Source organism: Geotrypetes seraphini, chromosome 2, assembly GCF_902459505.1.
Source record: "Geotrypetes seraphini chromosome 2, aGeoSer1.1, whole genome shotgun sequence".
Lineage (NCBI taxonomy): Eukaryota > Metazoa > Chordata > Amphibia > Gymnophiona > Dermophiidae > Geotrypetes > Geotrypetes seraphini.
The window spans coordinates 384,882,462-384,897,877 of record NC_047085.1 but is presented as its reverse complement, the minus strand read 5'-3'; the positions used below and the strand labels follow the sequence as shown (position 1 = coordinate 384,897,877).

The window sequence follows — 15,416 nt, the reverse complement described above, 5'->3', positions numbered from 1 at the left end:
CCAAAGGCAGCATGTTTACTTCATTCACACTGCCTACAGCTCGAGGAGTGCAGAACTGGAGCACTGGAAACAAATAGTTCAGATTCTTATGGTGGGGATGATATTCTGCACTGGCTCTACAGGCCATCACAGAGCTCTCAGAGGGCTACCATTGGCTCGCGGGACTTGCAATGAAGACCACTATCATAGAGCGATATAAAGGCATTAAAACATTTTCATCTTTGTTTTTCATTTCTTTCTTGATAATTCCTAACATTCTGTTTGCTTTCTTAGCAGCCACAGCACATTGAGCTGAAGGTTTCAACATATCTTCAAAAATGGCAGATCCTTTTCAACATATCTTCAAAAATGGCAGATCCTTTTCCTGGGCAGTGACTCCTAACATGGAACCCTGTGTCACATAGCTATAGTTCGGGTTCTTCTTTCCTACATGCTTCACTTTGCACTTGTTCACATTAAACGTCATCTACCATTTTGATGCTCAATCTCCCAAGGTCCTCTTGCAATTTTTCACAATCCTCTCGCTATTTAATAACTTTGACTAACTTTGTGTCATCAGCAAATTTAATTATCTCTAGGTTATTGATAAATATTTTAAAAAGCAGCGTTAGAGAAAGAGATGTATGGCTGAATCTATCGATTTAGAGCAGCCACCTCCAATACATTGTACATTCAAGGTTCAGGTAAACAGTCCTCTTCAAACCATATCAAAAGTAAGACAAACCAAATATATAGGATAATTCAATCATTTATTTTTCTTCCATACAGCAGAGATACTAGCATGTCCCCGACGGGACCTGTTTCGCCCAAACAGGGCTTTTTCAAGGGTTCACAGTGGGCGCTCTTTCCTCAGCAGATCTAGCAGTCAAGAAGTGAGGACGCTGAACCTTGAATGTACAATGTATTGGAGGTGGCTGCTCTAAATCGATAGATTCAACCCCACTATTTACCAAGTGAAACACTCCACAATCACACAACTCCAAGGAAAACAACAATTCAATTCTCTAAACACCTAGGAAATATATTCACTTGTTCCCTAATTAAAAGGAATTAACTTTCAATATAGTATTATGCTATCATAATATATTCAGCTCAACGGATACCATATGGAAAGGAGAAAAGAGCCTCAGACTCCTAACCTGCCACTGCTCATTAGCTTTCAAGCAGACTGTAGCTACCTCATTGGCTCATAAACCTCCTCCTCCCTATGCTTCTTTGTTAATTTTATAACTCCCTATCAATTTTATAATTTCATAATCAAATAATTAATTTTATAATTTTTAATTTAGTAATAAATCATTTTAAATAAGTTTTTATATTAAAAAAAACTCTCTCAGAACTAAACACTACATTCCAGACTTACTTTCTTAAGCTGGAGGGGGCCTAACAGAGGTACTCGGGAGTGACCATAAAATCACTTCCCGCTAGTGTGTTAGAAATGAAATCGGATGAGTGCTAGCATAAAATATGCACAAAGCCTATAGCTACAACACATCTCTTTCCCTTGCAGTTCAAGGTATCATCAGCATTCCACACTCTTGTTCAAAAACAGCAGTTCTGTTAAGCCCAAAAGCCAACGATGGCCTGCCAGCGTTTCGCTATGCTGCATCAGGGTAATAAGGCTGCGTATCGGCACTTAACTGTATGCTGAAAAGGCTGGGAGTCTGAGGCTCTTTCCTTGTTTCCTTATGATATCCTTTGAGCTGAATGCATGATAGTATAACACTATATTGAAAGTTAATCCCTTTTAATTAGGGAACAAGTGAATATATCCCCTAGGTGTTTGGAGTATTGAACCCACTATTTACCCTTCTCCTTTGAGAATAGTGATCATTTAAACTAGTGGTCTCAAACTTGCGGCCCGGGAACCACATGCGGCCCGCAAGGTACTATTTTGAGGCCCTTGGTATGTTCATCATAATCACAAAAGTAAAATAAAACAGTTTCTTAATCATATGTCTCTTTAGCTATAAATTACAATATTATTATTAAGACTTAGCCAAAAGGAAAGATTTATAAACTATAAAAAGTTTTACCTCATGCAAAATTGCCATTTCTTTAATAAGACATTAACTATTTTTCTGAGGCCCTCCAAGTACCTACATATCCAAAATGTGGCTCTGCAAAGGGTTTGAGTTTGAGACCACTGATTTAAACCTACTCTATTCTTTCTATCTTTTAACCAGCTCTTAATCTATAATAGGAAATTACCTCCTATCCTGTGACTTTGTAATTTCCTCAAAAGTCTTTCATGAGGTACTTTGTCAAATGCCATTTGAAAATCCAGATATTATATATACTCAAATATAAACCGATCTAAATATAAACCAAGGTAACCCTTTTCCCCTAAAAAAGGAGAAAAAAAGGTTGACTCGAATATAAATTGAGGTTAGAAAATTGGGTATGTGTTATTTGTCATCCTCACTGGAACACCTGGCCTCAGTCATACATGCAGAAAATAGAAAAAAAAACCCTTTTTACATTAAAATAACTAAAAGTACTATTATTGCACACAAACGAAACCCTAACATGCCAGACTCTGCAAACGGTACACCACAAGAGAAATAGAAAGAAATGCATGTCTTCCTGAACAGTCCAAAATATGAAAACACCAGATGTAAATTTTCAAAGTTGACATATTTTAATCACTAAATTGAATGAAAATAAAAACCATTTTCCTAACTTTGTTATCTGGCAATTTTATTTTTCTGGTCTTCTTGTTCCATCTATGCTCTTAACTGTGTTTCCAAGGTCTCTCTTAACTCTGTTTCCAAGGTCTCCTTATGCATTTGCTGTTTCTTTCTTTCCTCTCCTTCACTTTTTGCACTACATCTTTCTTTGGCACTGATTTTCATATTCAGTTTTCTTCCATTTTTCTGCCTCCATCTCAAATCTATCTTTCCCTCTCTTCCTCTTCCCCCCATCCATGTGCCTCATCTCTTCCCCTTCCCTCTGTCCATATGCACCATCTCTTCCCCTTCCCACCATCCATTTTCACCATCTCTTCCCTCCTTCTCCACTTCCCTCCATCCATGTGTCCTATCTCATCCCTCTCTTTCCCTGCCCTCCATCCATGTGCCACCATCTCCTTCCTCTTGCTGCCCACAGCCTCCCCTGCACCGTTCCTTTGCTGCAGTTCACCCAAGCGAAAACAGGAAGTTGCTTCAGAGGGGGGTGGACCGCGGCAAAGAAAAGTACAGAGGTGGCCACCATTTTAGGCACCCTCCTACTCTCCACTACCCGCTCCTCCCTGCCCCAACTGGCATTCTACTTACAGTCCTGATGCTCCGGAAGCCGACACCGATGCTCTGTGCTGGACTGAAGGACCTTGAACATCTGTGCATGCTCACAGCTTGCTGGACTCCCTTCAAGAATCCCAGAGAAGGCAGGAGCCAACAGGCCTTGAGCATGCATAGATGCTCAAGGCCCTACAGCCCAACACAGAGCCTCAGCATTGGCTTCCTGAGCATCAAGACTGTAAGTGTGATGTCAGTCTGGGGCAAGGGGGAGCGGGTAGTGGAGGATAGGCGTGCCGGTCATTGGGGACGACGATGATAGAAGTGCTGGTCATCGGGGGGGGGGAAGGACATAGCATTGGTCATCAGTGGGGATAGCAGTGCTGGTCATCGGGAAGAGGGTGGAGGGTAGCTGTGCTGGGCATCTGGAGGGGTGGAAAATAGCATTGTTGGTCATCGGGTAGGGAGGGGAGGAAAAAAAGCATCATCATCCAAAGGAGGCTCAAATATAATCCAAGAATCCCATTTTGGGGCCATGTTTTTGACCCAAAAATCTCAATTTATATTCAAGTATATACGGTAAATAATATCGACCAGCTCACCTTTATCCACAAGTTCATTCACTCCTTCAAAGAAATGTAGTAGATTGATGAAGCAAGATTTCCCTTGACCAAACCCATATTGTCTCCGTCTCATTATTCCATATTTATGTAGATGCTCTGTCATTTTTTTTGTATAATAGTCTCTACCATTTTGCCTGGCATCGACAGATTGCCTCCGGAACCCATTTTAAAAATCGGCTTTATGTTGGCTACCTGGTACCATGCTGGATTTGAAAGATAATTTACAAATCACCAACAATAGTTCTGCAAGTTCATTTTTCAGTTCTGTCAGTACTCTGGGATGTATACCATCAGGTCCAGGCAATTTGCTACTGTTTAGTTTGTCAGATTGCCCCATTATATCTTCCAGTGTTATATAGCACCTAATGGAAGGTGTATACATGGATGGAGCTTATGCAGAGCTCATACTTACTTATAGTATATTGAAGATGTTTCTGTCTAAATTCTTATATAACCAATGTTCCCCATACATTAGTATCCTGTAGAGGAAAATAGGTGCCTCGTTTTCTTTATAGAATAAGGTCCTATCACATGCCCTCTGTGTGACTAATTGAAGCTCCCTGTTATAGAATTGCCTTTAAGATGTTTAAAAATCTGATTCAAAACTCTTTGTAAAGCATAAGCTAAATCCAAAATCCCCTTCCCTTTCTGGAGGTGTGCCTTGCTATATTTTGAGCTGTTTCATGAAAATTAAATTAAGCTCTCATTTGTCTCTTTCCCACAGTCAGAAAGTTATACACACTTACCATCATTCAGAGTTGTAAAATCCAGGAAGTGATATTCATAGGCAACATCTATCTTGGTTTCTACCTGAGGCCTTTTCAGTGTTGAATAGATATTCCCGGGCTTTTTTTCAGCAGGTCTCTCCAGTTTATACAGACCACAACCCATTGTGATACCTGCTACAGAGAGAAAGAACAATGAACACTATTACATGGTTTCTGCTCTTCAACCCATCATACAGATTTCTATAATGCCCGAGATCATCGGAGCCAACTTTTCAAAATTATCAGGGGTGCTCAAAAGTTCCACTGTACAAATTAACAAATAGAAATAAAGCAAAAATGATAAATAAGAAAATACCATTTTATTGGACTAATCTATTTATCAATTAACTTTCAGAGGCCAAAACCTCCTTCTTCGGGTCAGTACAGTATACTGCTTTTACAGTATCCTGTCCTGACCTGAGGAAGGGGATTTGAACTCCAAAAGTTAGTAAAAAAAAAAAAAAAAATGTATTAAATTAGTCCAATAAAAAGATGACCTTACTTCCATTTTCTTTTTATAAACATGTATCAATACAACTACAACACTATTTTATTTTAAAGCAACAAAAAACTTTTTCTACCTTTTGTAGTTTTAACTCTAGTCATCTTCTCTTCATTCTCTTCTTTCTATCCAGTCAGTCCTCTCTCAACCTTACATGCAGCATCTGCTCCTTTTATCCAGCCTCTGTCCTCTCTCTCTGCCCCTTCCATTCAGCCTCTGCCCTCTCTGCTCCTTCCATCTACTGTCCGCCCTCTCTCTCTCTCTGCTCCTTCCATCCACTGTCCGCCCCCTCTCTCTGCCCTTTCCATCCACTGTCCGTCCTCTCTCTCTCTCTTCCACCCACTGTCCACCCTTTCCCCCTTCCATAGAGCAGTGAATCATAATGCTACTGCTGCCTGAAGTTCGTGACGCCAGCCCTCGGAGCTCCCCTTGGTAGCCACTGTGGGAAGGTGAGAGGAAGAGAAGGAGGTGCACGAGTTAGAAGGGGAAGAGATTCCTAGACCTCACACCAGTACTGGTCATATGAGGTCCTAAAAATATTGAGGGTGATCAGACACCCACAGAGCTGGTTCCTATGCCTGAGATACCTTGAAATAGGTTTCAAACATCTTCTAGATATTTTTGGGAGTACAAAGCATAATTTAATAAGAAATTTAACACTCATATCTAAATGTAGTTATTGCTAGGGAAAAAGCAGTCATTATATGATTATTCTGATGAAAGGCACTACCTGATGTGTACATTTCCTGGGCATGGACAATGCAGGTGCCAGTATGATTTAAGTGCCTGATGGATAAAAAATATTTGAAAAGGCAATGCAATTTATACAGTCAGCATATTTAAACAAGCAACTATTCCGGCATTTATCTGCCGTTGCTATAGGCAAGTAATGAGTTACATTTAAATACAAAATGACATGAATAAGTTAAAAATGTAACAGCAAGCATTTAGCACAGGGCATTGGATTTCAGCAGTTTCCTGCTATTCATATGACAGCCAGCCACAGATAAAAGGGCTGCAAGTCATGGAACTATATGCACAGACGAAGAGACTATTTGCACCAGAAAGAACTAGGCAAAAGTCAGTCACATGTTTGATATATCTGTTATGATAAACTATTTGAAATATACTGTATTATTTAACTTTACTCAATTTATGAATTGTAGCTCATCACAGTGATACGTTACAAAATTCAATGGGGTAAGTCTATAAAGTAGGTGCTTACAATTGGGCACAAAGGGGAAGAATCTACATAGAGCCAAAATTATGAGTGCTAAGCGCCAATTCCGTAATGGCAATTTTGTGTAAAATTATCATTATAGAGAAGGGTGTAAGTTGGCCTACGTGCTCCTAATTTTAGGTGTGAGCACTTACAACATGTCAAAGGCTGGCGTAAAGGTTGGCGTCTACAGTTGTCAGTTGCGAATGTGACAGTAGTCTCTAACATACGCATCAATGGCAAGACATGCCCCTGACCGAACCACGGGCACGCCCCCTATGTAGCTGCAGACTACAGCATTTAGGTGCTAGTTTTAGAGAATAATGCCCAAGTGCAGTGACGCTCAAAGCTACAAATTAGTGCCAATCAACAGCACTTAAGGGATAATATTGGTATTTAAAGCTAACTGGTGCATAATTTAACAATTAAACCCCATCCCCTTCTTTTATGAAGCTTTGTTAGGCTTTTTTATTGCCAGTCGTAGTGGTAGTAGCTCTGACGCTCATAGAATTCCTATGAGCATCAGAGCTAATACCACTGTGGCCGGTGATATAAAAGTGTAATATGACATCGTAAAAGGTGGGGGGAGGGGGAGAAGTTAGGTGCACAACTATCATTATATATCATTCTATAGTTTTGTACCCAAATTTACATATTAGTTTGGAATTTGGGTGCCCAACTTTATAAACTTCGGGAGGAAAATACTCGTACACACCTAAAATGATCAAAATAATGGCTTATACACGTATTTGTGGGCACATATATGCCAAAATTCTACCTAAATGCTATTTTGTAAAATGCTTGCATTTCTTACTTAGTGTGTATTTTATAGGTAGATGCGTATATGGGTGAAGTCTGGGCAAAGCAAGGACACCGCTCACAGTTAAAATGCCTACCTTTGGCATTTAGGTGTGAGCACTTACACCAGTTGTACGGCTGGTCCATGTGCTCAAGCCTAAATTTTGGTGTGCATTTCACTTATTACTCTAGTGCAGGGGTGTCCAATGTCGGTCCTCGAGGGCCGCAATCCAGTCGGGTTTTCAGGATTTCCCCAATGAATATGCATTGAAAGCAGTGCATGCACATAGATCTCATGCATATTCATTGGGGAAATCCTGAAAACCCGACTGGATTGCGGCCCTCAAGGAGGGACTTTGAGACCCCTCAGTTGATGGCACCTAACAACAGCAACAATTCTGTTTATTAATGCGGTTTGGGATTTTACTAACTTATTCAGCAAAATCCCAATGTGGGGCTGACTAGCACTGAACTGGTCTGGGTTGTTTGAATAGTGAGGCGATATGGCAGACCAGAGTGAAAACGTGCCGGATGAAGTCCTCCACAGATATAGGCCCCCAGGTATCAGGAGCTTGGAGTTTTGCTCCTGCCCTACCCTCTAACCCAGGGGTAGGGAACTCCGGTCCTCGAGAGCCGTATTCCATCGGGTTTTCAGGATTTCCCCAATGAATATGCATTGAAAGCGGTGCATGCACATAGATCTCATGCATATTCATTGGGGAAATCCTGAAAACCCGACTGGATTGCGGCCCTCGAGGACCGACATTGGACGCCCCTGCTCTAGTGCATCTTAATGAGGTAATGAGTATTGTTGGAGGGAAATTTCTCAATACAGACGTGTAAGCCTTTAGGCTGGCACAGTTGTTGCTGCTAGTTGTAATTGTGTGACCTTGGAAGTGTTGTTTATCTCAGACGCTTGCATTACCAGTGCTGTTCTCATTTTATTTCTCTGTTGTGATTGCAGGTACTACGATGTCTACATGCAAGTGTGTGAACAATCCAAATGCTTTCTGTTACATTTATGGAAATTAAACAGTGCTTAAGCAAAGAATGGATATAACAGACTTTGTGAAAAAAGCATACTATGCTTATTTTAAAGTGAAACTTGGTAACCAGGATAAGGCATGGGCGCTAAAGAAAGTTTGCTGCGGGGGCCGGCCTGGGGGGCCACCACGGGAGCGGTCCGCTGGGCGGGATGGACCTCTGGTCTGACCCAGCGGAGGCAAATTCTTATGTTCTTATTGTATTGAGAGGTTAAGATTGTGGACAAAAGGAAAGAAAAAGTGCATGCCATTTGCAATTCCTATGGTGTGGAAGGAGCCTAAAGACCACCTTAATGACTGTTACTTCTGTTTAGTTAATGTTCAAGGGTGCAATTCGAAAAATAAGAATCACATTGTATATCCAAGCATTCCTTCAGCCATTAGGCCAGTTCCACATGGAGAAGCCCTGCATGCTCCTCTTCCTCCAGCCATTTTAGAGAATCTGGCAGAAGATGATGTTGCAAGTGAACTTGACGCAATCACCAGAAATGATATTGATGATGTCTACCAGCCTGAATATGACTTTACCCCACAACGGTTCTCTCAGAGTATATGATTTGAATTTGCCTAAGGAATCTGCAGAACTACTTGGCTCCCAGCATAAAAGTACAAATTTTCTGGAACCAGGAACACATGGTACAGACACAGAGAAAAAGAATTAGTTCCTCTATTCTCACTTAACGATTCCTTGGTTTACTGAAATAACATAAACGAGTTAATGCATTTCTATGGCACTAAACATGATCCTTCTAGTTCAAGTTCAAGTTCAGGTTTATTTTGATTAATCGCCTATATAAAGCTTTCTAGGCGATGTACAATAAAATACAAGTTAAAAGAAAACAAAACATAATATCACATTAGTATTACAAAACATCCGAAACATAATCACAAATAATTATTAATTAATTAAATAAAATAAAATAGAGAAAATTTCTCTTTACCTAACAATTAACAAAAACATAAGACATAACAGGGAGGAAGGGAGGGAAAGGGTTACAATATTTCTCTTAATAGAGGGAAAGAACAAATGGAAGGGAAAGACAATATATAAAAAAAGGGAGAAAGGAAAGGAAAGTTTTTTTAGACTCAAAGAGGAGTCTCAAAGGTGTATTACTGCATAATGGGAATGTGTATGGGTCCATTCCTGTGGCCCATTCAGTTCAAATGAAAGAGACATTTGAGAACATGAAGCTACTTTTAACAAGTATCCAGTATGAGGAACACAAATGGCTTATCTGCGGTGACTTCAAAGTTATAGGAATACCATTAGGACAACAAGCTGGGTTCACAAAAATGACTTGTTTTCTATGTGAATGGGACAGTTGGGCAAAGCAAAGATATTGGAGCGTGAGAGTTTGGCCAGAGCGGCAAAATTTTGTGCCTAGAACTAAAAACATACTGCATGAACCACTTGTAGATCCCCAAAAAGTCCCGCTTCTACCACTACACATCAAATTGAGCAGTTTATAAGGGCTCTACCACAGGATGGGTCCTGCTTAAAGTACCTTTCTAAGAAATTTCCCTTCATCACACAAGAAAAATTGAAAGCTGGAATTTTTATGGTCCTCAAATAAAGAAACTGATGAAGGATGAAGATTTTGATAAAACAATGAATGAGAGAGAAAAAGATGCATGGACCGCCTTCCGATCTATTATTGATAACTTTCTAGGAAATAACAAAGATTCTAATTACAGGGCCATTGTTGAAACAATGTTGGAAAATTTCAAGAAGCTGGGTTGTAACATGAGTGTAGCATGAGTGGATATAAAATAAATGGGAGTAAATCAGAGGTTCTTCCGCTAAACGTACACTGTCCAAAAGGATTATTTGACCCATTCCATTTTCTTTGGAAGAGGGTATAAAATATTTAGGGCTCCTTTTATCAAGCTGCGCTAGCGGGGTTAGCGCGCGTTACTTTTAATCACGTGCTAACCCCCGCGTTGGCCAAAAAAACTACCGCCTGCTCAAGGCAGGCGTTAACGGCTAGCGCAGCCAGCGGTTTAACGTGCGCTATTATGCGCGTTAACCCACTAGCACAGCTTGATAAAAGGAGCCCTTAGGTATTTGGATACAGAAAACGGTTGAGGAAATGATGAAAGTAAATGAAAGATCCTTATTGCTGAAGGTCACAGAAATGTGTGAGCATGGAACCCATTACATCTGTCTTGGTGGGGGAGAGTTCAGTCGGTTAAAATGATGACTTTGCCTCTGGTTTGTTATCAAATGGGTATGTTGCCAGTTTATTTTCAGGGGTCCTTTTATAAGAAATTAAATAGTATTCTTACTAAATTTATTTGGCTGGGTAAAACTGCTCGAATTGCTTTAGTATCTTTACAAAAACCAATTGTGGCGGGTGGGGTAAATTTTCCCAATTTTATAGGTATCATCAGGTCTATATACTGCGTCAGGGTATGTATTGGATCCTCCCCGAGCTCATGGAACATCTCCCGGATTGGTTATATTTAGAGTGGCAACTGATGTCCTTATGACTGTTTCATGTGTTGAGTATCAGATTACCCAGATATGGTAAGGCAATAGTATTATATTTGACACCTGGAAAACTTTAAAATTTATTAATAAATTAACAGATGTTCTGGTAGAGAAATCCACTTATCAACTCCAAGATTCAAATAGCCGGATCTGGGATCACCTGGAAGCACTGGATGCAGGCAGGCAAATGTACACTAGATAATGTTCTACCAAATGGGAAAATGCTTGATTTTTCACGACTGCAACAAACATTTGGTATTGCAAAGTCTCAAAATTATAAATGCCGCCTTTTTCTTGTCATGACTGGGATAGCCATGCTGATGGTAACCTGAAATTGGAAGAACTATGACCGCCTAAATTTTCTTTTCTGGTGGGCAAATTTGTGCTCCAGCTATAGATGTGAAAAAAATGAATGTCGATAGTTAGGGCATAGTAATTTATTTAAGCTGGTTTGGGGGCCATTGACATCATATATTACCTCACTATAATAGGTCTTTGATTATGAGTCAGTTTGGGTTTATTCTCGTACACATCCAGGAAAGGGTGGTGGGGAGTGGGCTATTTCTGTCCTAATTTGACTTTTAAGTATGTCCACCTGGGGTGGGAGGTTATTTTTAATCTGAATAGGGTAAGGTTCTTGGGATAGTCTATGTTTCTGTGTTTTATTGAATAATCATTGGGTGGGGGGGGGGAATGGTTGGTTATGCATAATTGTAAGTTGAATGTGCTTTTATTAACTTATTATTATTTGTGTATTGCACTTTGAAGTTTAGAAAATCAATAAAGAATTTGAAAAAAAAAACCAAAAAAACCCCAGAAGTTCGGGCAGTTCTTTACAGTATTTTAAAAATGTGCTTGTAATAAAAATTGACCTCGTGTGAAATGGTGTTTGAATGCATTTGTGCTTACAGTAGTTAAAAATAGTGAAAACATAACTTCATATTTTGTGTAAAAACCTGATGTGATAGGCAAAAATAGAAGTCATTTCTAGAATCAGCATAAAAAACTGATTCAAGAACTACTGTATTTTTCGCTCTATAAAATGCACTTTTTCCACCCCCATAAAGGGGGTGGAAATAAGGGTGTGTCTTATGGAGCAAATACCCCCCATAGGCAGCCCCCCCCCCCCCCGGTACTTTTTTTGAAGTCCGTTGGAACTTTCCCTGCTCCTTCTTATCTCCCTCACCGGATGGCTCTTCATCAGTTTGGGCAGAGCAGCGCAGAAGGCAGGCGTGTGCTGTTCATGTTCCTGCCTGGTCCGGTGCTGCTCCCCAATTGGCTGCAGTCAGTTCTCATGACCCACGAGAACTGACTGCAGCCAATTGAGGAGTGGAGCCAGACCAGGCAGGAACGCAAACAGCACGCACCTGCCTTCTGCGCTGCGCTACTCTGCCTGAACAGAAGAAGAGCCATCCGGCGAGGGAGACAGGCAGGAGCAGGGAAAGCTCCAATGGACTTCACAAAAAGGTACCGGGGCTGCCTACGGGGTGGGTGTGTGCCTGTGCTGCCTACAGGGGGTGCCTGCCTCTGCTGCCCTCAGGGGGGAGGCATGGTCCTACGCAGACTATGGGTTTTTTGCTCAGCCTACCACTAGACCACCAGAGAGGGTACAGGGTGATGGGAATTATTTTTCTTGGGCTTTCCTCCTCTACAGGTGGGTGTGTCATGTCTTATAGGAGCGAAAAATATGGTACTTTTAAGAAATCATCTGAGTAAAAGTTTTAAAATGTAGACTGGTGTTATGAGGTAATTGCCAATTTTCAGTACCAATTAGGCCTACTAATCAAATTGTGTGCATACATCAACTGTACACACTGATGTGTGCACAAAATTTTAGGCACCATATACAGAATTTGGGCATAAAAGCATCAATTGCTCTATAGTATTTTGTTAAGTGTAAGGCTGTGGAGCATGATACTTCTGAGATTATTTTTCTCATCTAAATAGTATAAACTTGTGAATAACAAATATTTGTATCTGAGAAAATTGAAAAATCTGAAGAGAGTAGCATGCAGTGACTGAGTGTCCTTAGAGAGATAAAGAGTTCCCTTTCCTTTTTCTGTTTTTCTTTTCCAGTAATAGCACAACCAGCTTCCTGATGTCTTCTGTTACACTCCAGGAAAGCCAAAAATGCAAAAACAATGTGATGAGCCCAGTTATATTTTAAGAAACAAAATCTTACAAGGAACCCTGACCTCTAACAAGTAAATCAGTGCAAGCATGTGATATGTGAGAAGCAGGCAGTGAAAAGGATTACGGTACTTGTTGGAATATTTCATTCCTATCTCTATCTCTACCTCTGTCTTTTTATTTTTATTTTTCATACTGTTTCTTCAGGTACTTTAGTTAGATTGTGAGCCTTTGGGACAGTTAGGGAATTTCCAAGTACCTATCTTATTTATTTAGTTTTTATTTATTGTATCTTTAATGCATCATTTTTGTAAACTGCTTAGAAACCTCACGGTTATTAGCGGTATATAAGAATTAAATTAAATTAAATAACAACTTGCTCTTCTTTATACAGAAGTAAATCACAATTCACAGCAGCCAATAACAGCATCTGATTTGTGTATACAAATATGTCACAATAAGGAGGGGGGGGGAGAGAATTAGATTATCATAGTTAATTCAGTAAATGAAACAAGAAAGGTCTTAATTTTCATGTAATTTGCAATGGCTAGGCAAAACTGGAGCTCTATAGTCATCTCGGCAAGATTCAGCATCATTGCGACTGTCACCAATCAAGATACAGTGGTGCCTCACACAACGAACTTAATTGGTTCCAGGAGCAAGTTTGTTATGCGAAAAGTTCGTTATGTGAAACGCGTTTTCCCATAACAATACATGTTAAAAAAAATAATTCGTTCTGTAGCATAAAATATGCTAAGATAAATTTTTTGTTATTATTTTTATTTAGATACATCTAAAAACATAATTGTTTTTTAAAACAACACACATTTTTTAAATTTAAAGACAGACTAAGTAGAGTCTAATTTTACAGTGAGAGAGGGCAGAGTCTCAGCGGCAAAAACTGGGACTTAACTGTTCATTTTTTTTTTTTTTCTAGCATCGGGGAAGCGGCGAGAGTAGCTCCGCCCCCCCCCCAATGCATCAGCAGTAGGCGCCGGGCCCCTGCGAGCCGACGGTCCGCCACTGCACAGGGAGCCAGGCGGAGAGAGGGCAGTTAAGCGCAGTGCCTGCGCGGAAGGATGCAGCTCGGGCGACTTCGTTGTGTGAAACGAAGTTCGTTGTAGGAAGCAAGACATGAAGTTCGTTGTGCGCAGCGTTCGCTGTGCGAGGCGTTCGTTATGCGAGGCACCACTGTAAATCTTTTTTTTTATTAAAGAAAAGTGCCAAGGAATAATACAAAGCAAACAACGCAAAATTTTACAATAAACAGCAACAGTATACAGGCCCCCCCCCTACCCCCCAACACTCATGAACCTCTGCAGTTATGGAACTCGCTTCCAGCTTATATTAGAGACGAATCTGTATTAGATAGATTCAAGAGTTCTACCCCCTTTCCTTTTGTTTCTATATGTCAGTGTTTTACATTTGTCTCTATTCGTACTTTTAATTTTCTTGTTTCCCCATAATTTTATTATGTACACCGCTTAGAAATTTTTATAAGCGTTTCATCAAATTTTAAAATAAACTTGAAACATATAAACAAAGCTAGGTAGCAAGTACAGGTCAGTTGACAACAAGGTCTGTCACCAATCAAAAGCCAGCTGAAGTTACTTTTTATTTATTTATTTATTCAGTTTTCTATAAGGTTCTCCCAGGGGAGCTCAGAACAGTTTACATATCTGGGGCAATGGGGGGATTAAGTGGCTTGCCCAGGGTCACAAGGAGCAGCATGGGTTTGAACCCACAACCTCAGGGTGCTGAGGCTGTAGCTTTAACCACTGTGCCACACTCTCCCCTACTTGCTGGCTGCCCTGCAAGTCTGAACGACCTACATAAATAAATAGATTGCCTATGCCATTTGGGGTTTTGTTTTTAATCTGTCATTCTTTATTACTTTGGCCTTAGCTAATAGAGATGTTTCTCTGTTCACTTTAATGAATAATTTTCCATAAACATATTAGCAAACAGGAGAGACATTGAGAGGTAGAACATGAAGAGGTTCCAATAACACAAAGGTATCAATAATACAAAAGAGATAAACTGGAGGCTAGAATATGAAGCGCTGACTAGAACACGAGAAAACATTTCTTCACCAAAAGGGTGGTGGATGCATCAAACAATCAGCCGGGGGAAAATGAGACAAACAGCAGTGGAACCAAAAAAAAAGTATGGATAAAGAACAGACAGATATCAACTCTGGTCTATAGCATTATGGCAGGCAATGAATGGGGCAGACTGGATTGGCTTTATAGGTTTGATGATTTAGGGGGGTCGTTGTACAGATTAAATCAGTATAAAATTTGATTGAATCCTAAGCTGTCCTAAGTGAATATCACTGCCACTCAGATAATGCCACGCACCATCTGGGTACTGCCACTGACTATATGGATTTGGGGTTATTTTGCCTGCGGTAGACAGTGTTTAAAACCCCCATTGACCTCCACAAGCTGAAATATTGGGGGTGGGGGGAAGGAGGATGCCTTTAAAAGCATAGATAATAAGAGTCCACAGAAGGATTTAAAAAAGTACTTTCAAAGGGGACTTCAAAAGGTATATTGTGCTGAGATGGATACTGATAGAGTACAGTTTCTAGAGTTAGTGTATAAG

General features: G+C 40.2%; 1 protein-coding gene across 3 annotated transcripts in view; it reads right to left on the bottom strand.

Moving 5' to 3' along the window:
• The window catches only part of RFTN1 (raftlin, lipid raft linker 1), a 330,337-nt gene that overhangs the window by 294,728 nt on the left and 20,193 nt on the right, over positions 1-15,416 (bottom strand). The window contains exons 2-3 of one of the 3 annotated variants that reach the window (XM_033930710.1): positions 5,859-5,914; positions 4,606-4,761 (exon numbers count right to left, since the gene is read on the bottom strand). In XM_033930710.1, the coding sequence (XP_033786601.1) occupies positions 4,606-4,761; positions 5,859-5,871 (169 nt within the window). In that variant the 5' untranslated portion in view covers positions 5,872-5,914. The remainder of the gene's footprint in view (positions 1-4,605; positions 4,762-5,858; positions 5,915-15,416) is intronic. The other 2 variants (XM_033930712.1, XM_033930711.1) reach the window with 2 other exon arrangements.